The sequence below is a fragment of the Loxodonta africana genome, chromosome 25 (assembly GCF_030014295.1).
Source record: "Loxodonta africana isolate mLoxAfr1 chromosome 25, mLoxAfr1.hap2, whole genome shotgun sequence".
Taxonomy (NCBI): domain Eukaryota; kingdom Metazoa; phylum Chordata; class Mammalia; order Proboscidea; family Elephantidae; genus Loxodonta; species Loxodonta africana.
The window spans coordinates 33598248-33622256 of NC_087366.1; the positions used below are offsets into that span (position 1 = coordinate 33598248).

Below are 24009 nucleotides of genomic sequence, written 5' to 3' on the forward strand. Positions count from 1 at the left end.
GTGGAAATTCTTTTGCCACCAATTTCTGTGTGCTTGAGCTCTTCAGAAAGTAGGGATAAGAGGGTCACAGCTCTGTGAAGGTCACAGAGGCCACACTGACTGAAGCCTGGTGTTGACCTAAGCATTCTCTTTGGAGAGGGGAAGCATCAAGAAGGGGGAAATTAAGCAGGTAAATGAGTATTTCTACAGAAAGTATGGTCTAGTGGTCACGTTTTACTAAGAAATGGCAACTTGAGGATTCTCTTTATAAAGAAATAACCGTTTACTTGAATTTCTGGCATTCTTAAAGCAAATCCAGCCTAACACACATTCTGGGTTCTGTCTGCTTTCGTTTCTAAAGCCGTTAAATGACAACATTCTCATTGGCTCTAACAGGGGCCAGAAGTTAAAAAAAATAAGAGCAGAGGGGCAAAATGCAACGAGAACGAAGGGAATAGATGGGGTATCTTATGGATTGAATTGTGTCCCCCAAAATGTGTCAACTTGGCTAGGCCAGGATTCCCAGTACTGTGTGACTGTCTACCATTTTGTCATCTGATGGATTTTCCTATGTGTTGTAAATCCAACGGTACTGGGGTTTATGATGTTAATGAGGCAAGATTAAAGGTAGTTATGCTAATGAGGCAGCATCGATCTACAAGATTACGTTCTATCCTGAGTCAATCTCTTCAGGGACATAAAAGAGACATGTAAGCAGAGAGATATGGGGGAACTCATACCACCAAGCAAAATAGGCCAGAAGCGCGTGTGCCCTTTGGAGCTGGGGTCCCTGCACTGAGAAGCTCCTAGACCAGAGACAGACTGAAGACAAGGACTTTTCTCCAGGGTCGACAGTGAGAGAAAGCCTTCCCCTGGAGCTGGCACCCTGAATTTGAACTTCTAGCCTACTATACTATGAGAGAATAAATCTCCATTTGTTAATGCCATCCACTTGTGGTATTTCTGTTACAGCAGCTCTAGATATCTAAGATAGGGAGCTACTAATGTCTCTTGCTCCACCACCCCCTTCCCTTGATCCTGTTGCAGTTGTGTGCTCAAAAGCTGTATTCCTGCCAGTATAAAAAGAGAAAAACAAAAAACCAATTGCTGTCAAGTCAATTCCGACTCACAGTGGGCCTACAGGACATAGCAGAACTGCCCCACAGGGTTTCCAAGGAGTGGCTAGTGGATTTGAACTGCCCACCTTTTGGTTAGCAGCTGTAGCATGTGGTAGCTCTTAACCACTGTGCCACCAGAGCTCCCCAACTGAGTATAGCAGTCTCTTAAAGTTCTGACTCTTCCTGAACAGCCCTGAAGTCCCATGACGTGTGGCCATTTGCAATTCTGCCAGGGCTTAAACTTGAATCTCAGAGGCTGGGAGGCAGATGGCCTAGAATAGGTCAGGTAGTGAGTGCACCCAGGTGTCCACAGCTCCACTGGCTCTGAAGCTCTCTGATTGAGTCCTGTGTACATCTCCTGCAGAGGCCACATGCTAACATGGTACTGATGACTTTGGGATCTATGAAGGTCTCAGGAGCTACATTTTACAACCAAAGGTAAGTCCAAGGCATACTTCTAACCTCCAATTTCTATGGAGAACTAGGGAGTAAAAACAGGGAGTAGAATTTGTGATATTTCTTCTTTATTACAAAATATCATCTGTCCTTGCCCAATGGTGCACAAGACTTTCTGTCTATTTACTTGACACTGCAGAGCTGGCAAAGAAGCTTGGTAGGTTAGTTGAAGTCTCTTTTTCTTTAGAGTTTATTTGGAGCACTATTAACTATTAACTAACTCTTAGTGCATCTATGATGCATTTATTAGATGACTACTACAAACCAAGTGATAGGGAAACACAGGGGACAAGACAGACAAGGCCCTACTTGCACAGAGCTTACATGTTCGTAAGAAAGAAACAGTAAACAAACAAACAAAAAGTAAGTATAAGTAGAGGTTAAGTGTTCTGAAGAAAATAAAAGAGGGTGAAGTGAGGGAGTAGCTTGATGGCATACTCGGGGAAGGCCTGTCCAAGGAGGTGCCACTTGAGCCAAGATGTGAATGATGAAAAGGAGCTGCTCAGTGAGGAGGAGAGTTCGGGTATAAAAAGCTCTGAAAAAAAATACAGACTAAATCTAAATTCATTATCTTTCAGTAAGCAGGAAGGGTCTAGCATCAGTGACAACGACCTTCAGTAAGATCCAGCTATACTCCTCCCTGAATAATCAAAACAAAAAGCACGCACACTCTCTTTAGCACTGGTTGGCAAATCACGTAATTGGAAAAAATTACTATCTTTTTGTCTGTGACTCCAAGCCATCAAAAAGCCTTTCTAATAATGTTAAATTAAAATTTAGGTGTCATGGCTATCTCCTGTTGATTCAGCAGGTGTTTACCAAGCACCTACTATCTTCCAGGTGCTACATTAGAACCTAGGGATCTAACAATTACTAAGATGCAGGTTCTGCCCCCAAGGAGCTCAGGACACAAGGAGATAAATACTGCTGCTGGTGGCTTGATGATAGGGGTTTGGATGCATGCAGCCTAGACACAGGTAAGGAGTGAATTATCACTTCTCAGCTCTCAATGCCTGTTATGTGAAACCCAGATCTCCCAAGCCTTGTGTTACATTGGGAGCCCACACTGCTGTTTTGACCAAGTCAGAAAAGAAAGAGCCCTTTCAGTTGGTGAAGTAGATAGCTTCCGGGCAGGGAGGGAGCACAGTGGTGCAGGCTCAGCAGCCGGAAGGTTCACAGGCTCACCCACATGGAGTACTGTGACCTCCACATTCCTCCAGGTGCACTGCAGACTAGAAACCTAAACCAGCCATGCATATATTCTCACTCAAGTCCAAGAAGATAAGACACTTGGTGAGCAGAAAAGAACACTAATTGCAATTGTCTGACCTCCATAAACCTTTCTGGGAGTTCTGAGAATGTTACAAACAGGCTGGGAGGAGAGAACACTGTCCAATGAAACACATTTCTACAGTACAAGTGGGTGCGAAGCTGCCCTAATCACCTCGGGGGAGGCTTTCCTTTCTCACCTCACAGTTCCTATTCACCAAGTCACAAGTGGGCCTAACAGTTCAATTAAGAGACTGATTGGTTCTGAAAGATGGTTAATGTGCACCACTGCCTGGGCTCCCTGGTCTCTGGCCTGGGACATTGATCTGTGGCTTCCTGTTTATCATGACCTGAAATCACAGTAACCATCTTTATTGAATCTGACTTTATTGTTAATATACTAAAATGCTGAGGTGGCGTCCTGAGAGCCTTTCCTGGTGGTCATACATCTGAGGTTTCATAGTTACCCTCCAGAAACCAGTGGATTATTTATTACAGGGGAGACTAAGAACCTTTGAAAAAAGAGTAAGGTGTGCCATGCTGAATCAGCCACAGCCCTGCCTCAGGTGGTGTTTGAGAGGGGGCCACGAATAATCTTCCACAATGCTAGCCTTACCTAGGAGGGTGTCCCTCACCAACCCCGCTGCTCTCCTCCAGGAGCCCTGACCACTGATGACATAAAACATCCAAGTCAATGCCTCTGCTCTGCAGCTTCTCTTCTGAGGACTAAATTCTAAGTAAAATACTAAATATCTTTTATTTATTCTAAAACTTTCCTTTTTTTTTTTTTTAACTTCAAGGAGCACCCTTTGTGAGGTGCCTAGTTCAGAATGATAGTATTTGGGAAAACACCTAATAACTCTGTTTTTATTTTTTGAAACAGAAGAACGCCTTCTCTTTAGTCTGTCCTTCTAGGAAGAGTCCCAATCAGGAATTACCTGTATGCGCACTGGGAGCCTGTCAATGCTTGGGACTGTACTGAATAAACGCAGGTGCCTAGTTTGTCAAAGAGGAAAAGGATACCATGGATGTTTTTCAATATCACCTGGAATCTGGTCAATGGACTATGTGTCCAAATGCTCCCCTACCCACATTTTTTTCCTATCTGGGCCACTAAAGAAATTTTATTCTCAAATCCACTAATGATGGAAATAGACAAATGTCCTAAACGAAATGCAGACACAACATTTCAGAACTATTTTCAATGTCTGGAAAAGGTCATATTTTTACACCTCCAAGTTGAAGTTATAATGATACAGCACATTTCAGTGACTTCACAGGAAATGTATATGAGTCATGATATGAATCACATCCAAACGTGCTTGCTAAGTACCTGTCTCACAAGGCTGGATTAACATCTTGGTCTCAAGAGAAGAAATATGCTGAGATGGGTTCAAAGCTGGGACTTTTACAAGCTAAAATATCTGAAAGAAAAGCCCGTGGCTGCAATAATTACATGTAAAAAAGGTACAGAGATTAGCTCTTCAGTATTCATTGTGAAGCGACGAATATGCTGACTCTTTCCCCTTCATTATCCTCCCTCCGAATTATAAACAAGATCTGAATTAGTATCTACTTACTGGTGAAAGATTTTCTCTTAGAAGATTAGCTGCTTCCTAGGAATTCTCTAGGTTTAAATTTTAAAAGAAGAATCTGCATGTCATCTGAGTTTTTTGCCTAAGTCCACATAGCAAATTCAACCACCCAGTGCTAGATATGACAGAACTACCCTCCACTCCTAGTTTAAATATAAAGCCATGTCCCTCTGAGAAACTCAGTTATTCACCTGGGGAACTTCAAATATTGCTCATTTCTCACACAAAGACATCTGCTTGGGATTAGTGTTCACACTTCAGCTTTCTGGTTGTCCCAGTTCGACTGTCAAATGACTTTCAGAGAGTCATACCTTCTTAGAGACAGTGAGCTGACTGACCAGAAAACCAGGCAGCTGAGAATTAGGAAAATCAGTCTTGAGTAGATACACGTAGTAGTGATCACACAGGTGATTGTGGCAGTCATTAGACCCCAAGAACTAGAGTCCTTCAAATGACAACTCCTTCCTTGAAGCTCAAATGCTCCTGGGTGCAGGGTGGTGGGAATCAGAAGGAAGTTTTGAAGGGAATAGGCATCAATACAAATTATTTCCAGTTTCCTCATCTACATTTTGCCACCTCACCCATCAAACCTGGAGAATTTTTTGAGTAGTTCCTTAGAGAACGACAAATGGCAAGCACCACTCTTATTGCCTGCCCTAAAGAATTACACAATGAAGACAATAAGGCAGTTTTTAACCCTGGACCATGGATAAACAGTGCATCCTGCTTGTGTCCTGTGTATACTTTTAAAACATTAAAGAAAAGTACTGCTCCCGTCTTTCACACGGAAGCAACATGAAGATAGAACGTGAGAACTGGATTAACAAATACACTTAGAGATCTCACAATCACACTTTCAGCGTTTTAAATGAAAGAATAACATCTGTAAGATAGTTTTGCTGGTTTTATAGACGTTTGTAAGAGGACATTAAAGTTACCTATTTATAAAAAAGCAAAAATATTTGGAAAATATTGACGTATTATATGTCTGTCTAACCTTTCAATGTGGTTACCAAGAAAGAGTTCAGAGTCTTCTTCAGCTTAGGTAAATGGACTCTTTACAACAGGCAGGATATTATGTTACTTAAAGAAACAGATTAGGAATTTTCCAAGACAAGGCTCATTTCCGATTGTTAAACATTAGAAATATTATTAGAACTATTATTTCATTTAGTACAGGACTCCTATGTGTATTATAAGTTCAAATAGGTTCTAAAGATTATGCTTTCTATGATGAAATTAAAAAAACTTGACAATGCATATACTTCTGGTTAAATTCCTCTTCTTCCTATACAACAGATAATATAACCTGCTGTCATCGAGGTGATTCCAACTCAGAGCAACCCTGTAGGACAGAGTAGAACTGCTCCACAGTGTTTCCACGGCTGCAAATCTTTACAGAAGCAGACTGCCACATCTTTCTCCCGAGGAGCGGCTGGTGAAGTCCAACCACCGACCTTTCAGTTAATAGCTGCATGCTTTTTTTTAACCACTGCACCACCAATAAATCTAACCAGTTTAAAATTGCCATTAAATAGTGCGATTTTTAATAAGGAACTGACAGTGTGTAAAAATCATAGATTTTTAGGATTTGAAGGAAAAAATCCAAGGAGTGAATTAGGATACAGAGAATGCAAGCAACATGCATAAGGACACAAAGCCCTCTGGGGGTAGGTTGGGTCTAAGACCCAGGCCTTCTGATTCTTGCCCACCACTTTCCCCGGCACCAGGTATTTAATTTCAAGGACGCACAGAAATACAAAGCTAGAAATCCAAACTCTGCTCCTTGCCTGTTACCCACTGGGAAATCCCCATCTCCTCTCCTGACTCCACAGTTTTCTTTTATTAAAATAGAGTTTTAGACATTTTTCTTTTAGATATAATAGCTGAAATATGATTTAGAAGTGAATATTTAACTTTATAAAAAAGTTTAATATGAATTTTCCAGTTTTCTTCAAAATAGGCAGGGTATTGCTTCACTTGTTCATTCTGGGGCCTTTATCACATTTGAAAATTACTGGAAAAACAAAAACAAAACACAAAGCCTTCCTTCAAGACATGAAATCCAAGGAAGCCCCTAAGGCACAGCGGCTATTTAGTTCAGCCCACGTACTGCAAACTGGCCCTGGCGACAGCGTGCCAGCCCACTTACTTCTCAGGCTCCCCATGCTGGGCACAGGCTGGGTCCGGGGAGGCAGGGTGCTGTGGTAGGGCGGGGTTGTGCTGAAGAGAATGTCGTTGGGCAGGGCTTGGTCAAGTATGGAACTTCGAGAACTGCCGAAGGAAGACCCTCTCCGATTACTGCAGATGCTCTCATCAGAGAGTGTGCGATACAGCGACCTTCTTGGAGACAGGTTCCCATAAAACGAAAACTAGGTGCGTTTAAACACAAGGGTAGGGGAGGGAGAGGAAAATATATGTTAAAAAACTAAAAACATGGGATTTATTTTACTAAAAACAGTTCTCATACTATTGTGATACCTTCTTTGAGTTTTCCCCCAGGCAGGCATAAAGCATTAAAAAACTTAGAAATATGGAGCCAGGCATGTGGCTTCGAGGCAAATGCACTGGGGCTTCAGTGCAGTGATTGGATTTTAATGTTTTCCTCCTTTGACATTCTGTGAAATATTATCCTGAATTAGACATGCACAGCTTTATTAATTCTGAAATGTTAAATGGAACTTCCATGACCTCGCAGCAGTGGCAGCTCCTGGAAATATATAAGGTTGCCATTTCAGGCAACAGATAGTCACATAGTGTCAGCTTCATTTTAATTTGAAACGACTATATTTTAATACTGGGGAATTTTTTTGTACCAATCAACTGTATGTGAGGTTCAATCTAATCTAAATAATAAAACTAATTTTGAACACTGCAGCTTCCTCGGCCATATAAAACAGGTTCAAGAAAAATGGTATCAATCTAGTAAAATCTTATTGCCCACTTAAAATTATCACTTGAAAAAAACTTATTACAATGGTTGAAAACTGACTTAAGAGTAATTGATTGTAACCAGATTTAAAGTGACCATTAAAATATTCTGTGTTAGATCACAGACAGCATCAGGATAGTTCTCAGTAAAGAAGCAAGTTGTCAAAAAGACTCAAGAAAAAAGTAAATCAAATTTGAATTCCCAACTACTTCCTCTGCATATTGAACCACATTCCTTTTACAACAATACTAAAAGCCAGAATATTCACATCAAACAAATATAGAAATGGCTATTTACATTCACGAATGCAGCAAGAAGGCTAAAAATATGTCTATTGTGCGTGTTCCTTCCATTCTGCCAAGGCTTCCCGACTGATGAATGGTACTCAAATGTGTGTGAACTGCAAAGTTAAATTTACACCATGAAAAGAAGGTGACTTGTCTTAGAAGAAAACAAAACACATGCCAAGGAGAAGCTCATTACTATCAAAAGAAAAGCCATTTGCACTTTTTACACAAGTTTGCCTTTGCACCCAAGTTTATATAGTATCATGCACATGATTTGATACACGTTTAAAAAGAAGACTCATTATGATTAAGTTCTTACGGGATTCCCTCTTCACACATGACCAGCAGGCCCTTCAGAACATGGTTATAAGCATAGCAGATTAAAGCAGCTTTGAGGTAGTATCTAATTACAGTCTTATTATAAGAACACAATTAGGTTAATTCCAGCATTGTTTTATTATAGGGAAGACAAAAGCACAAAGACTTGCTTTCACTCTGATCACAGTCAATGTGGCAATGCCTGATTTTTACCTTTTTTCCTTTTTATTTGAATAAGAGGGAGCACTGAATTAGAAGTAAGAATACCTGAATTCTGCTCCTGTCGCTGCCATCACATACTTGTGAGTTAACATTTTATCATTCGGGGGCTCAGTTACTCGCAAAAAGAGAACCGGCTAAATAACCTGTAAAGCTGCTTTTAATAATTTCCAAGTGGTTTAATGGTTCAGTAATAATGAAACTAAAAATAATACTAACCATCAGTACTTTATCAAGAGACCACTACACTGTGACCGAAGAGGGCAGGCCATTGGGCATGAGGCCGCTTTATAATCTTTATGCACAGCCTTCACGGTGCTCTCTGCATACTTCCATGCAGCACAGTGCCCGCCCCACCACTATTTATAATGCCCCGGAAGCAGTAGCGCAGTGCCTGCCCAACCACTATTTATAATGCCCCGGAAGCAGTAGCGCAGTGCCCGCCGCACCACTATTTATAATGCCCTGGAAGCAGTAGCGCAGTGCCCACCCCCATCACTATTTATAATGCCCCGGAAGCAGCAGCACAGTGCCTGCCCATCACTATTTATTATGCGCCGGAAGCAGAATCATATGAATAGGATTACATCTAAGGAAAGGCAGCCTACAGCAGAGGATAAGAGTTCTGGATCAAAAAGCAGGTGCCCTGAATTGAAGTATTACTACAGGGAATTGGTTTAGAATTTTTTTTTATAGTTGTTATTTACTGATCACCAATTATACCCAAATCCTGTACTAGGTTCTCCACGTGTTATTTCTTTTCTTCACTATATCTCTGCAATAGAGTATCTTCACCTTTTAGATGATGACAACTGAAGCAGAGAGGCAGAGTAACTTGCATAAAGTACCACAACTAATAATTGTTGGAACCTGGATTTGAGGCTTGCTCCATCCAGATTTAAAACTCTGTGATATGTGATCAGTGATATGCTGCTTCCTTATAAAATAAAATTTAAAAACGACCTGCCACACCAGAGAGTTAGTGGGATAAGGGTCAAGAGACAGAATGCATGTGAAAGTACTCTGGGAGCTGTCAGGCTGTTTTTTTGGTTTTTCAAAAGAAAAAAAAAAAAACTCCAAGGCCCCACAAAAGTAGCTAACCTTTCTTCTCCCCTCCTCCACTAAGGGGCTGTCAGGAAGCATCAATTTCAGAAAATCTTCTTTTGTCAGAACATGTGGAGTTTCTGAAATGGCCTCTCCTGCCACCGTCTGATGCTGGCTTGCTGTGGACATGGTATCCATTTCACTATACATTCTGTTGAAACAAATCAGAACTGAAATTAAGAGATTTGGTAAAGTGCCTATAGCACTATGAATTAAAATCCAGTAACCAGTTTCAACAGCCACACACACACATACAATTCTTAATTATTTAGTCAGTTTGCTTTTGCTGCATTTGCTCCAAATCCCCATGCCTTTTTGTATTTGTGAAATGAGTTCAACCGCAAGTTAGATTTCTGAATAATTCAGGAACAAATCAGATCCCCAAAGCCCAGGACACAAAGAAAATACAGCCAACTCTTAAAATAAGGCTGCGCTTTCCCTTTCCTAATCTGTGTCAGAAAACACTGTTTCAATAATTCATCAGAGATTATCATACATCTTTTGAAGCAACCCTGGGGCTTCTCAGAGAGATGAGAGCGCCTTTCTCTTGAGGCTGGACAACCAGACCCATACCTCACCCTAGCAACAGAGAGTCACCTGAGGGAGAGGCCTGGAGTTTAAGAGTAATCAATCCAAGTGTATGCCAAGCATGTTTTATTATCAGCAATTTCACAAAGCTGTTTGGATAAATAAAGCAGCTGTCTCCCTTAATTATCAGTGTATAAAAATGTATTTATGGACAACCAAAGACTGTCAAGCTGAATTACTGTTCTCAGCTCTTTTCCAGGGAAGAAACCGGGGAGTCATTTTAAAAAGGTTTATTCTGAAAATGCAATCTGAGTAACCAGCCTTCCTAGAGACACAGTGAATAATCAGGGGCTGTACTGCCCGTGGAGGCACAAGGCACTGAAGCGGAACACTCCAGGAATGTGTGTCCCCAGCAGCAAGCCACAGAAGATGACCCACATGTTCTCATGTGCCATGGAGGTGGCTTTATTTCCAAAGCCAGGCTACCCGGCCACAGTGCGACACCTCACTGGGAAATGGTTAGACGACACTAACACAGATATGCTCACAACTAAGAATCCTTGATCTGGAAGTCTCTGTGACTTCTGCTTTGTTCCTGAGGGGGGACAGCCTTTCTTACATTGCTCAGTTCTGGAAGTACAGCCAATGCTGACAACATGAACAAGCAGCTTCTGTAAAAAGAAGCTTTTAAAAACTTTAAAAACTTACTAAAGACTTGGCTTGCTTGTGGGATAGCATGACATTAGAACGGTAGCTATCAGGAGGCCAAAGTCGTGGAAGGTCTCTGCATGAAAGAATATAAGGAATGCTGCAATGGAAAGTTTATGAAGAGTGCATCCAAGAAGTGCCCCAAAGCCCAGGTCCTATCTTTGGGAAACCAACAGGTTCACGATGGTTAATGTTATGTGTCAACTTGGGAAGGCTAGGATTCTCAGTGGTTTGGCAGGCACTACATAATCACCTTTCATTTTGTGATCTGATATGATGGCCAATCAGCTGAAGGGGAGTGTCCCTGAGGGTGTGGCCTGCCTGCAGTATACAGATCGATGTTTTGGTAAAGCTCCCTGTCTCTTTCTTGAGCCTGCACTCTTCTTGTCACCTGACCTCTGCTTCCTGGGACATAAGCCTGCAGAAGTCTCTGGTCTGCCACCTGACCGGCTGGTGTTGGATTTGCCAGCCTCCACAATCCCATGAGCCAGCAGAGGCCTCCAGCCTGCCACCTGACCTACAGATTTTGGGTTCATTAGCCTTGAAACCACGTGAGATAGCAGAGGTCTTCAGCCTGTTGCCAGCCCCCACAATTGCATGAGCCATTTCCTTGAAGTAAATTTCTCTCTATACATATTTATACACACTTCACTGGTTTTGCTCCTCTATAGAAAACAGACTAAGACAAGGTCCCACTGTTAACTGATTAGATAAGAAGATTATACTATTATTACTATTAAAATACGTTGGTCTTGCTTCTCTACGTGTTTGACTAAAAACCACTAGCCTTCTCTGCTAAATTATAATTTTTTAACAACTGCCAAATAACATATCATAAATGTGCTCTGAGGGCCTACTCTGCACCAGTCACTGCACATTCAGAGGTGAACAGGACACAGTCTTCCTGGGCTGTCTCTAGTCATGCGTACAGGACAGGACAGTGGGAAATCACAGGTGGTTACAGTGCCGTGTGCGTGCAGAGGATGCAGGAAGACCCCACCTCAGGATGGTATGGCCACAGTCAGGAACTTAGGAAGGGCGTTTAGGCAGAGGGAACAACATAAAGGGAGACAGATGCCTAAGACAGAATAGCTCTTTTAGGGCAATAAAAACAGAGCTATAAAGAAGCGTAGGGGTCAAGGTGGCCAGAGATGAGGCTTGGAAGTATGGATGGGACAAATCGTGACAGACGATGCACGCCATGCTAAGAGATTTAGCTGTAACCCTGAGGATACTAGAGTTTAGAAGCGTTACAAATAGAGAAGCAAACATGCTTTGGATATTAGGAGAAAGAAAAGCATTCTGGGTACAATGCGGAAAGCAGAAGGAGGGGCCAGGATGGAGGCGGGGGACCACTTAGGGTACCCGAGCAACAGCCCGGGGCAGAGACAGGACATACGATGGCAGAGCTATAGCCAGAGAGATGGAGAGGTGGTGATTGGGTTTAAGGAGGTAGCACCAGTAAGACTTGGGAACAACAATGTGAAACGTAAGGTCAGAGTGTTGGGTGGATCACAAATTTCTGACCAATTAGACAGTAAAACCACTTAAACACAGAATACTGAAGAAGGTGTAGGTTTTAAGAGGATACAAAAGAGTTCCTCAGAACATTTCAACACGAACTGGGAAAAGTGCAACTAAAAACTGGCATTATCCTTTTATAATCAATGCCAATTTAATATAGGGAATAACATGCCCGCTTACAGTATACTGCAATTAGTCACCTCTGTGTGGTTTTTTCCTCACCTCAGACTGGGTAGTCCTGAAAACAGGGACTGGAACTTAATTGGTTTTGGATTGCTAATACCTGGTATAACTTTTCACATGTGGTAAATATGAACATTCAAGGGTTGTCGAATAAATAAATAACTAGCTCTTGTAAATGGTATTTTAAAATGTGAGATTATAGGTTCCCATTTGAAAATTTCTACACAAACTGTTTAGTGACATTACAGTTTTCACCGCATGTCAACGTTCTCTTTAACTGCACTCTGGTTGTTCTGTGTCCAGTGCTTTAGTTTCCCTGTCCCCTTACGTTCTCATCTTTGCTTCTGAGTCATTGTTGGCCTTTTGGTCTCATGTAGATGGTTTTTTAATGGAGCACTGTACTCACGGGTAATATCCTTTTTGTATGTCAATTGGTTATTTTGTTAAAAGATGACCTCAAGGGATAGCTGAGGTTCACACTCCCTTTTGTGATTCACCCCTGGCACGCGTACGTATGTCGACCCGGAGACACAAGCCCATTTCTCACAATGGTCCTGACTTTGCCGCTTTTTTAAAGTCAGTGTCATAAAACCTGCATGACAAAATGCCTAAGTTCTGGGTCCTCAAGTGAAAAATGTCCAAAAGGGCTCCTTCCACACTTTGCTGACTTTCAAAGAGGGCCCTTCTCCTTACCCAGTGCTTACACCTATATACAACATGCTAATAAAACTATGTTATAGAATCTAAAAGGCTTGTAGTGACTTTCAGAAGACTCTTAGTAGGTAAAAGTACCAACATATCTTTATAACATTTGTATTCACAACAAAAAGGTCTAGTTATCAATATAAAAGTGCTTCCCAAATAAGTCATTTATAATTACTGATATGCTTTTTTTAACTAAAAGATCCCATGTTCAATCTCAGCACAAAAATGACTTTTAATTTAGATGGTAATATCCTTTGAACCACACTTAAGACATGGAGTCACTTTTTAAAAGAAAAAAATAATAGTTCATTGACCAAGATGAAAATCTAGAAGAGGCATCACTGCACTTGCGTACATGCGCACACACACATATGCGTGCACACAACTCCCCACACGCATCTGAGGGTACCACTGTATGCAGGCACAGTACCACACAATGATCTGATGATTTAGCCTTGAAAAAAACAGGCAAAGCAACAGCTAAATAGCTCTTACTAGCCTAAAGAACATGATTACTTTTCTCTTTATGGAGCCACCGGTACAGTTTTCACAAGCATTATAAATGGGTTAGCAGTATTTTTTTCTCTTTTCTTTCTTCAGATACAAAGCATCCCTTCCTGCCTACCACCAAAAACCTAACAAGCGAAAGGGAAATCCAAGTCATGGGAAAGTTAAGTAAAATATTTTTCCTTTCATGATGTCATTTATACAGCAATTTTCAGAAACAAACTGACTATATGGGAATTCAAACTGCCTTTGAACTTGTCTATTTACAAAGAATCTACGCTTGCACCATTAATACATTCATTTTAATTACATTAATACACATAATTTACAGCATACGACTTTTCTATTGGAGGCAGCTTTTTAAACCTAAGAACAAAAAGCAAAGACAATTTTTTTAATGTAAAAATCAAGGAAAGAGGAGACTTTTAAAGAGAAATATAAATGCCAGCATTTAAAGTTTTTTAAAAATACATTTTTAGATTATTCTTTTTTAGTTAATGCATTTCTGTTGGGGGAAAATACATTTGTGGAGCCAATCCTCCCAAACATATAACTTTGACTAGAGGAGAACAAGCAGACCCTTACCCCTGGCACTCGGTCACCTCGGGCTCCTCAGGTGGTGGGCTGCCCTCTGACTTCTTCCAGCCGATGACATACTTGCTCACTGCTCCTTGTCTGTGGTAGGGCTTGGACACTGACCCGGGAGCCTGTTGACTGCTACTGTGAGACACAATGTAGACCTTGGATGTATCCAGAGACCCACTATTTTTGGAACAGTGAGTTGAAGGGCTTCCTGAACGGTGTGAACCACTGAGGAGAAAAACATAAAAAAGCAGCAACACAATCAGATCTCAGCCAGGCTGGCAAACATCCAGGTTCAGAGTCACAGTAGTTTACTCCTCTCCTTCTCTGTGAAGCGGATGTGACCTTCTTTTTTACACACGCACCTTCTTAGAAGGCCTCGCTCTACACAGTCCAAGTAAGCACATGTGCAAGCTGTATACTTGTGGCAAGAGGGACGTTAAAATTACAGTCAGGGGAGATCTAACAGAAAAATGGAAAAATGGACAACATAAACTGACGCTCCAAAAAAGAAGGAGCCCCAGCAGTGAATAAACGTAAGAAGAGATGCTCAACCTCAGTTGTCATCAGGGAAGCAAACCTGTTGCCGTCCGACTCACAGAGACCCTAAAGGACAGAGCAGAACTGCCCCACAGGGTTTCCAAGGAGCTGCTGGTGGACTCAAACGGCCAATCTACTGGTTAGCAGCTGAGCTCTTAATCACTATGCCACCAGGGCTCTGTCAGCGGGAAAAGTCAAGCTAAACCACATGGTGAAATACCATTATTGCCCACCAGACTGACAAAAATGGAAACATATGCCCACACCCAGTGTTAGCAAGAACCTGGAGTAATAGTTATTCTCCTCCTGTTAGGGGGAGTGTAAAGTGGGCAAAGCAGTTTGGAAAACAGTTTGGGCATCACCTGATGAAGGTCTGCACTGCCATAATACTGTATGATCCAGCAGTTCCACTCCTAAGTGTATGCCCTGAATTATGTTGAACGTGATTTCATTTTTTTAAAAATAAAGTTCACAAACAGGCAAAATCGAACAACACATTGTTCATGAATATATAAGCACCATACACACTAAAGGAAACCCTGGTGGTGTAGTGGTTAACAGCTACGGCTGCTAATCAAAAAGTCAGCAGTTTGAATCCACCAGGCCCCTTGGAAACTCTATGGGGCAGTTCTACTCTGTCCTTTAGGGTCGCTATGAGTTGGTACTGACTTAACAGCAGTGGGTATACATACTAAGGAAACCCTGGTGGTGCAGTGGTTAGGTGCTACGGCTGCTAACCAAAAGACTGGCAGTTCAAATATACCAGGCGCTCCTTGGAAACTTTATGGGGGCAGTTCGACTCTGTCCTATAGGGTCGTTATGAGTCGGAATTAACTAGATGGCAACGGGTTATACATATTAACTCTAAAGAAAAGCAAGGGAATGATTATCACAAAAATCAGGTTAGTGTTTACTTGTAGGGAGAAGGAAAGGGGTGTGATAGGACGGGACAGAGAGAGCTTCCAGGCCCAGCCATGTCCTAGCCTTAACCTGGGGGGAGTTACAATGCATGATCTCTATATTATCATATGATTAGACAACAACAACAGAATATTTAAGAAGCTGGAATTCCTAAAAACAATAAAACATTGAAAATGCCAGTGGATAAGCTCAAGCAGTGGAAAAGCTGCACTGACTGACTTAGGAATTAGGTGGACTGCATGCCCACCCCTAGAAATCTAAAAGCCTACAGATCTTTTTAAATTCAGGGAGACCAACAATAAAATGTTTTATGAAAAACTAGTAAAGATAAAGATTATGAATTACTTTCCAAATAGGAAACTTTTTAAAAGGTTTAATTATGGTTCTAATGCCAGAGTTTAGAAAGGTTCTAATGCCAGAGTTTAGAGCTTCACTTTCAGAAAACTTGGCACACGAGAGCAGCATGAGGATTCTGGCCAGACTGCCTGGGGTCCAATGCCAGCTCCAATGCCCGTGTGTGAGGCCCTCAGTTTTCTCGGTAAAATGGGGATAATTAACAGTATCTAGGGTTGTTCTGAATAGTCCAGGGTAAAGCATTATGTAAATGCAGTTAATTTTTTAAAAGTGATGCATGAAAGAATTATTCACAAGTAGGAGTCCTTGCTATTCAAAAGAGTTTACCACGGGGTTCCTCAGGTAGCTAGCTCCTCCTGTATAATGAAATATAGTTTTATTTGGAAACTTCTGATTTTTTTTTTTTTTCTGATTAGCACATAACTTTTCTGAAAAGCCTACCTATAAAGCAAGCACCACACAATGGAGGAAGTAAAAAAAAAAAGTCTAAAATTAAGAATGATATTAAAACGGACTTCTTACAGGGGTTCAAAAGGATAATAAGGAAACAAAATACACTGACTCACCTTTGGGTCTTTGTATCTTGGAGAAATTTTAAAAAAATTAAAAAATAGAAGTGAAAAACAATCAACAACAAAACCAAACACCTCATCTACTTCCATGAAGTAGCTTGGCTGCAGGCAGGAGGTCTGATGTCCCCTGAGTGAGAGCTCTCTGGGTTCCAGCACTCTAGGCTCTCAGCCATGATCCCAACAATGTCCACAACACAGATCAAATACCAGCTTGGTGGAATAATAAAGTACAGTGTTGAGAGCAAACTAAGGAACAAGCAAGGAATAAACTAGGCCTGGAAAGAGCAAGCTAGCTAACCCGTTGCCATCAAGTCCATTCTGACTCATAGCAACCCTGAAGGACAGAGTAGAACTGCCCATAGGGTTTCCAAGGCTGTAATCTTTATGGAAGCAAACTGCCACATCTTTCTCCCACGGAGCAGCTGGTGGGTTCGAACTACTGACCTTTTGGTTGGCGACTGAGCGCTTTACCACTGTGCCACCAGAGCTCCTTTTAGGGAGATAACTCTTTCATTAATGAGGGGCATAACAGTTAATAAACTCCTAACATAAAACCCAGTATCTAGATAATGGGTTCTGAAGGCCTAGATATTTTTCCGAAACTTCCTAATTTAAAAAAATTTCAGACCTACAGAAAATGCACAAGCACAGAATAAACATCCACGTACCTTTTGTCTAGATTCACTAATTGTTACTATTTTGTTAAACCTGCATTACTCCTCTCTCTCTATGCGTACTCCTCTCTGAACTGTTTGAAAATTAGTTGCAAGAATTATGACATTGTACCCCTATATTTCAGCACGCATTTCCTAAGAATAAGAACATTTTCCTACATAATGGCAATATAATTATCACACTCAGGCATTAATGAAATACTATTATCTAAAAAATTTTTTTTTTTTAATATGCAGTCCATATTCTAATTTTCCAATTATCCCAATAAGGCATATAGCTTTTGTTTACCCCATTTAGAATCCAATTAAGTGTCCTGAATTGCATTTAGTTACCATGTGCGGCATATATTTTAAAACCCTTGATGGTCCCCAAGATGTCTCATATTCAGATTTAAATGATAAATATTCCAGTCAAAGTTATCACATGACTAAACAATCTTATCTGGTACTGAAAATGCCCAAAGGAAGGCAACCCCCTCAATAAACCCTCTTTAAGTTTTTAAAAAAATTTTTTAACCAAAAATGACAAGTCTGGGGTACTCAAAGTCATGGTACAGTTAGTATGATGCATTTGTGCGGCAGATTCACATTTTTCCCGCTGATATAAGAGAATGTTTTTGAGAAGGTGTGCTCAATAATGACCACATAAATTGCTAACCCTATGTATTTTTCCATTTGTTTTTGTAAAAGATACTTTTCCAATCAAAACTTGATTAAAAACTCTCTTACCCAATTAATATATTTTAAAGTTGACTCTAAGAATAAATTTACTGAGTGTATTTGATGAGCAATATACTGGCACAAATCTGTGCTTGGTAGCAGTAACTTCATTATATATGTTTTCTCTGAAGCTGGTAAACACTCAAGAATGTTGGTAATAAATTTTTGTTATAAATCCTTTTTATTTTACAATAAAGTTCTTATTTTAGAGTCATACTGCCAACTTTCAAACATTTGTACTAACAGAAGAGTAAGCTGATAATTACATGGGCAATTTACAAAAAGACCCAGAACATGAGTTTCCCTTTTCTTTTGCAGTTGATTTATTTCACTCTGCAAAATCTTGGTTAGGCTAATGTGAATACTCTTTGTATTTTGAGCTCTGATCAAAGTGCCCTGCTCACGTAGGAAGAAAAAAACGTTTGCTAAATTAAAAGCACTGAGCAGCTGGCGAAAGCAGGCTAGATATAAGTTTGTTCTGCTTAATGGATGATTCCTAGAACTCCACCCGTTTTTTTCTCACAGCAGCGTAGCTTGTCCTAAAGAGCTGTAAGTGCCCTCCTCGCTTCTGTTTAGTATAATTGTACCATATACACAATTCCATGCTTGCTTTATTCCCAGGTGGCGGTCAGGCAGCACACGTGTGTGAGTTGGGGCTGGGGGGTGGCGGTAGTGAAACAGCACAATTAGAAAAGTCAGGTGTAGAACATATGCAGATCGGGGCTTCTGTAACTGTGGATTAGGAATCGCTGATCCCTGTGCATATCCCTTGTCCTTCCCTAGGGTATCCAAAAACGCCAAAAAAAAAAAAAAAAAAACCAAACTCATTGCCCTCGACTAAATTCTGGCTCACAGTAACCCTATACAACAGAATAGAACTGCCCCATGGGGTTTCCAAGGCTTTAATCTTTACAGAAGGAGACTGCCACATCTTTCTCCCTCTGAGTGGCTGGTGGGTTTGAATCACCAACCTTTCAGTTAGCAGCTGAGTGCTTAATCACTGCACCACCAGGGCTCCTTCTAGGCTACACAGGCCCTGGTTACTAACTCTACCAGTAAGTATTCGAGTGCTCTTATTTTTGTTCCTTCTTTCACTCAGCAAATATTCAAGTGCCTACCACGTGCAAGGAGTCCCTGGGTAGCAAATGGTTAATGTACATGGCTGCTAATTGAAAGACTGAAAGTTTGAGACCACCCAGAGTTACCTCAGAAGAAGGGCTTGGCGATCTACTTGGGAATCATCGGCCATTGAAAACCCTACAAAGCACAGTTCTACTCTGACGCACACAGGGTCACCATGAGTTGGAACTGACTTGATGGCAACTGGAACTGAACTAGAACCACTTGCAAGGCACCATCCTAAGTGCTGGTGTTACAAACATGAATAAGAAGGGCAGAGTCCCTATCAGCCTCAAAACACAGACATCCAGTGAGAAGAAGACAGCCTGCATTCTTGTGGAAGGACACAGGCAAAAAGCCCCAACAAACAACCTGAGCCAGGGTAAGTGCTCTGAAGAAGATGCCCTGAGGTTAGGTATGACTTTAGCTGGGCTGGCTGGCACAGATGGCAGCCCCTACTAGACAGTCTCTGTTTTTCTGCTACTTGAGCTACTCCCTGCTCACAACCTGCACTTAGGGATGGGGCCCAGCTCTGAACTGACAGCCATGCCATCTGACCTGGAAGAGGGGAGGAGAGTAAGGAGCTGGCTGATTTACGTGCCGGTATGCCCATGCCTCCCGCTTCCAGACTCCACCATTTCAGAGTGCACAGAATCTTAGGGTGACTCAACAGGCCAGCCCCTTACACTTCATGCCTCCCGCTTCCAGACTCCACCATTTCAGAGTGCACAGAATCTTAGGGTGACTCAACAGGCCAGCCCCTTACACTTCAATTAGTGAAGTAACTTTTACCTCAACACACAGAAAACAAGCCAATAGTTTAGTTCTTACTTCCCCTCGAGTATAGGCTGGGGGAGGTACTAAGAAGATTCAGTGCAATGACTGGATTTCATACTGAGCAAAAGCCTACGATGCAAGTTGGAAACTGTGATTTCCAAGTCATCACCAACTAAGAATTACAAGTAAAAGGCAGCCAAGTGGTAAAGGGCTCCACTCACTCAATGTGTATCATTTTCCACAATAGCTGTGCACACATGCAATTTAAAGTGCTGGGGAAAAATACATAATCAGAAATTCAATCTAGCACTTTTATATACTTTCTAATAGTCTAACCCATTAAATTAATGAACAGTTAAGGTATTCAAGAAAATCTACTTCAAATGCCTATAAATATCTCTGCCTCTATTTATAAATGAGTGTGCTCGGAAAGCCATTCCCACAGAAATATTACTTAATAGTAATGTAGAAATTCTTTGTGATGCCAATTACATTTGTCTAACAAGGCATCTATCATGAAATTAGCTGTTTTACAAAAGCTTATAAACTTTGTATAAGACATCAGAAGGTTATGAACTCCCCCAATGGTTTTTATAGTATGGTCAATTTTCAATTGTCCCTGAAACAAATAGGATTAACTCAGGTAACCAAAGTCACTGATAATCCTTAAATGTTATTTTAGCTCTTTACTACTAAACTTAAGTCAGATTATTCAATGGGACTGGTAAAAAGTAGTAGGAGTATCTATTGTGAAAATAATCTCTATATCCTCTGCTTCTTCTGCCCCAGCTGACAGAAGACAGATTATGTGATGGTCATTTATAATTTCCCTGTCTAGCATTCATTCCTTTTTCTTTCGGTAAAACAACACCCTGCTTTTCTTCTGGAGACGTGCTATCTTCACCGTTCTTCAGCTGAAGGGCTTGGTAGGACTGATCCCGGCCCCCCCCCGGAGGGCCCTGGTTGCCTTACTCTGTGAAGCAAGGGGTGATGTGAGAAAGGGGGAAGCTGTCAGGGGAGCGGTGGCCTTAGACACACGTGGGAGGGGGAGCTTGGAGGAGCACAGAGAAGCCTATAGCCCCTCATAGGGAGAAATGCTCTTGTTAAGACAGCAGGTACCTAGGAGAATATCCCCATTATTAGTTCAGCTGACTGTTCTCCAGTATTTCAAGAGTTTCGGGGAAAAGTCAGTAACTCAGGGCTGAACGAGGGAAGGCCTTGGTGACAAGAAGGAAAATGGCAGCACAGCTGGTGTACAGGAGTTAAATTCTGGACATGGCCAAGCCTGAATAAATGTATTTCTTGCCTAGACTTTATGTGAAATTGAAGGCAAGAATCACAAATTATTAGTTTTAAAACCACCGTACAGACATATGCCAATATTAGTTTAAAAACACTCCTGATTATATATTAAATATGTACACTTAGAACACAATGTCTTTAAATTTAGCTAGTCTTTATTTTAAAAATATCCAATCTCAACACACTCTTATTGTTATACAGAAGACCGCAAGTCTTCCTTTCTTGTAATGAGGGCCTTACAGACAGAAAAGGACTGTGTGTGTTGCTTTATTGCAGGAGCTATACACATACACAACATCGACGCTATTCCTAATTACTGCTCACTATAACCTGAGTGGGGCCCCGGTGGTACAGTGGTTAACTGCCTGGTTTCTAACCAAAAGGTCGGCAGTTCAAATCCACGAGTTGCTCCTTGGAAACCCTATGGAGCAGTTCTATTCTGTCCTCTAGGGTCACTATGATTTGGAATCTACTCAATGGCAACGGATTATAACATCAGTATTATCCAGCAGACTGAATTGGGAGAGAGAGGAGTGGCCTGACTAGAGCAACTGCTCTATGTAGTCTTCACACAAATTTAAAGCAAGAGGAAGGAAAGTAAAATCACAAATACATGAATTTATTAACAAGCAAATTTTCATAATTAGATTTTAGAAACAAGCACATCATATGAAGTCAGCAACTAGGTGATAACCTAGCTCCTGCTCATACTGCTGGTACCTTAGGCCCCACCTAAGACATTAACTTGGCTGGGTCTTGAAAATACTACCACCCCCACCCTGGCGGGTGAGAGAGCCCAGGGCTGCATACAGTGGAGCGCTCACCTGGAATGAGAGGATACCTCGCTGAGGTCGCCCATGCTGCCTTCGGCAGTATTGCTGATGGAAATGGCGGAGGCGTAACCGTGAACCGCATACATCTTCACTGGCTCGTCGTCAGGCCCAGAGATGTCGGCAGCGTCAGCCCACTGCTCTGCCCGGCTGTGGATCATGGACCTGCTGCCTGTCAGGTGCAGTGGGCCAAGGATGGATGTGGGCATGCACGGGGTCGTGTCAATGCCACTGTCCGTGGAGGCCCCTTTGATGTAGGTTAATCCGAGCAGTTCCGGGTCCATCAGGTCTCCAGATCCAAAGTGCTTATCATCGCTGTTGCTGGAGGTGTTACTGGAGAGTGTATTGCTGCTGGAATGACTCGAGCAACTTTTATCTCCAATCTTGAGAAGAAAGAAACAAAAGGCTTCAAATGGGTCCCATACTTTGCTTGCTTATAAAGACTATCTTTCTCATCCAGACTCACAAAACTACAAACCAAAATGATCTCATCTAAATCCTTAGTAGCCACTCACTCTTCAGTGTGAGGCAGTGGTAGAATTCACTTTTTATGCAGAAGTCCATGATCCATAATTCCTCCCATAATTTATCCTAAGTGGGTATTTTCCCTTTTAAAGTCTTTGTTGAACTAATTTATGCATGAAGCACAAAAATTTTGCCACAGGTTACTAACAATAATCAACACATGTTATCTAAATGGGAAAGCCCAGCAATACCTAATAAAAGGAGGAGAACATCCTGTTACTGTGAAAATGCTCCTATAACTGATTACAGTGTCAGTACCGAGTCTGGGTCAGAAGACCTGGGTCTGACTCACAGTGGTAGGACTTTCGGTCAGTCACTTAGCCCTCTCCTGGTACCTGTAATACTGAGCTTACATGATTAATGTGTGGAACAAATGAGACAATGTATGCAAGAACACTTTGCTACTGCAAAGCACAATATAAGGAGGAGGTATATCTCCATGAGAGACACGTCAAATTATGCCCCAAATGTTAAAGAGATAGGACTCCCTTTAGAGTAAATAGGTCTGAAAAAGAGTCAGTGATCTGGGGTCCCTAGAAGACAAAAAGCAAACAGAACAGAATAAATGTTCCGTCTGTCCACTGTGCTTACACAGACATGGCCTCTCTTCATAGCCTGGGCATGAACAGGACCTGCGGCAATTAACAAAGGGCTGAGCAATACTGAAAACAAGCCCCTGGCCTACTGTAATGCGGTTTGAACTTTTCTTATTTCATTCCCTCCTATCAGGTCCTTAAGCAAACCCCCCTGACCTTATAATCACACATCAATATTCTCAAGTCTACCACCTCCTCCTGCCTCCCTCTGCTTAAACTACTGTTAGAGATTTGTACCAGTAGGATTTAAAATGGATACTGTAAGGATGACTCAAGAAAAGGTCCAGGCTATAGGTGAGGGAAGAAATGTAGACTATATCGGCTAATAGGCAACTAGAAAGCTCTCCAACGCTACATTAAGGAAGAGGAAAGAAACAACTCGGATCAGGGGCTTACAAAATTTCTTTAAAATAACTTTAAAATGTTGGCTATATATGGCAACAAGCAACAATTCCTGTTTCCAAGTTTAAGTGAAAGTTTCGTCTCATTGGGTTACAGTCCACCTATGAAGTCCATCTCCTAGGACTGTTGGAAGGAGTAAACCAAATGAGCATAGCCCTGGCAGGGACGTACCAGGCACTGTTCTCACTCTGCACACACGCTGGCTGCTGCCCTATCACTAGGAATCGCCTGCAACTGCATGAAGTACCCAGCTAGCAGCAGAGCACCTGTGGCCACACACCACTGCACAGTGACTTCTTCTGCATTATGCTCTTAAATGGATACATGGTTAACAGATTTAAAAATCTGTAAAAATCTGTAGCAGCTATAACATTGGATGTCAAGGATCAAAAGGCTGATGATATAATCTTGGCTTTGCCATTAATTTGCAGTGTGACCTTCTTTGAGGCTCTCTGTAAATCAGGGGTAAGGAGGAGGAGGACTTTAACTTTTTTTTTCTTTAAACATCCCTCACCTCTAAGGGAAACCCTGATGGCATAGTGGTTAAGAGCTACAGCTGCTAACCATAAATATCAGCAGTTGGAATCCACCAGGTGCTCCTTGGAAACTCTATGGGGCAGTTCTACTCTGTGCTATAGGGTTGCTTTGAGTCAGAATCGACTC

The 24009-nt window shown here is 41.6% G+C and overlaps 1 protein-coding gene across 10 annotated transcripts in view; it reads right to left on the reverse strand.

The window, feature by feature from the left end:
• SIPA1L2 (signal induced proliferation associated 1 like 2) overlaps positions 1 to 24009 on the reverse strand; it is a 264129-nt gene that overhangs the window by 30929 nt on the left and 209191 nt on the right. For 9 of the 10 annotated variants that reach the window (XM_064276677.1, XM_064276676.1, XM_064276670.1 and 6 more), the window contains 4 exons: positions 21818 to 22206; positions 14018 to 14242; positions 9275 to 9428; positions 6570 to 6789 (listed from right to left, as the gene is read on the reverse strand). In XM_064276677.1, coding sequence (XP_064132747.1) covers positions 6570 to 6789; positions 9275 to 9428; positions 14018 to 14242; positions 21818 to 22206 — 988 coding nt within the window. Of the gene's footprint in view, positions 1 to 6569; positions 6790 to 6815; positions 7750 to 9274; positions 9429 to 14017; positions 14243 to 21817; positions 22207 to 24009 lie in introns of those variants that run through there. The other variant, XM_064276678.1, reaches the window with a different exon arrangement.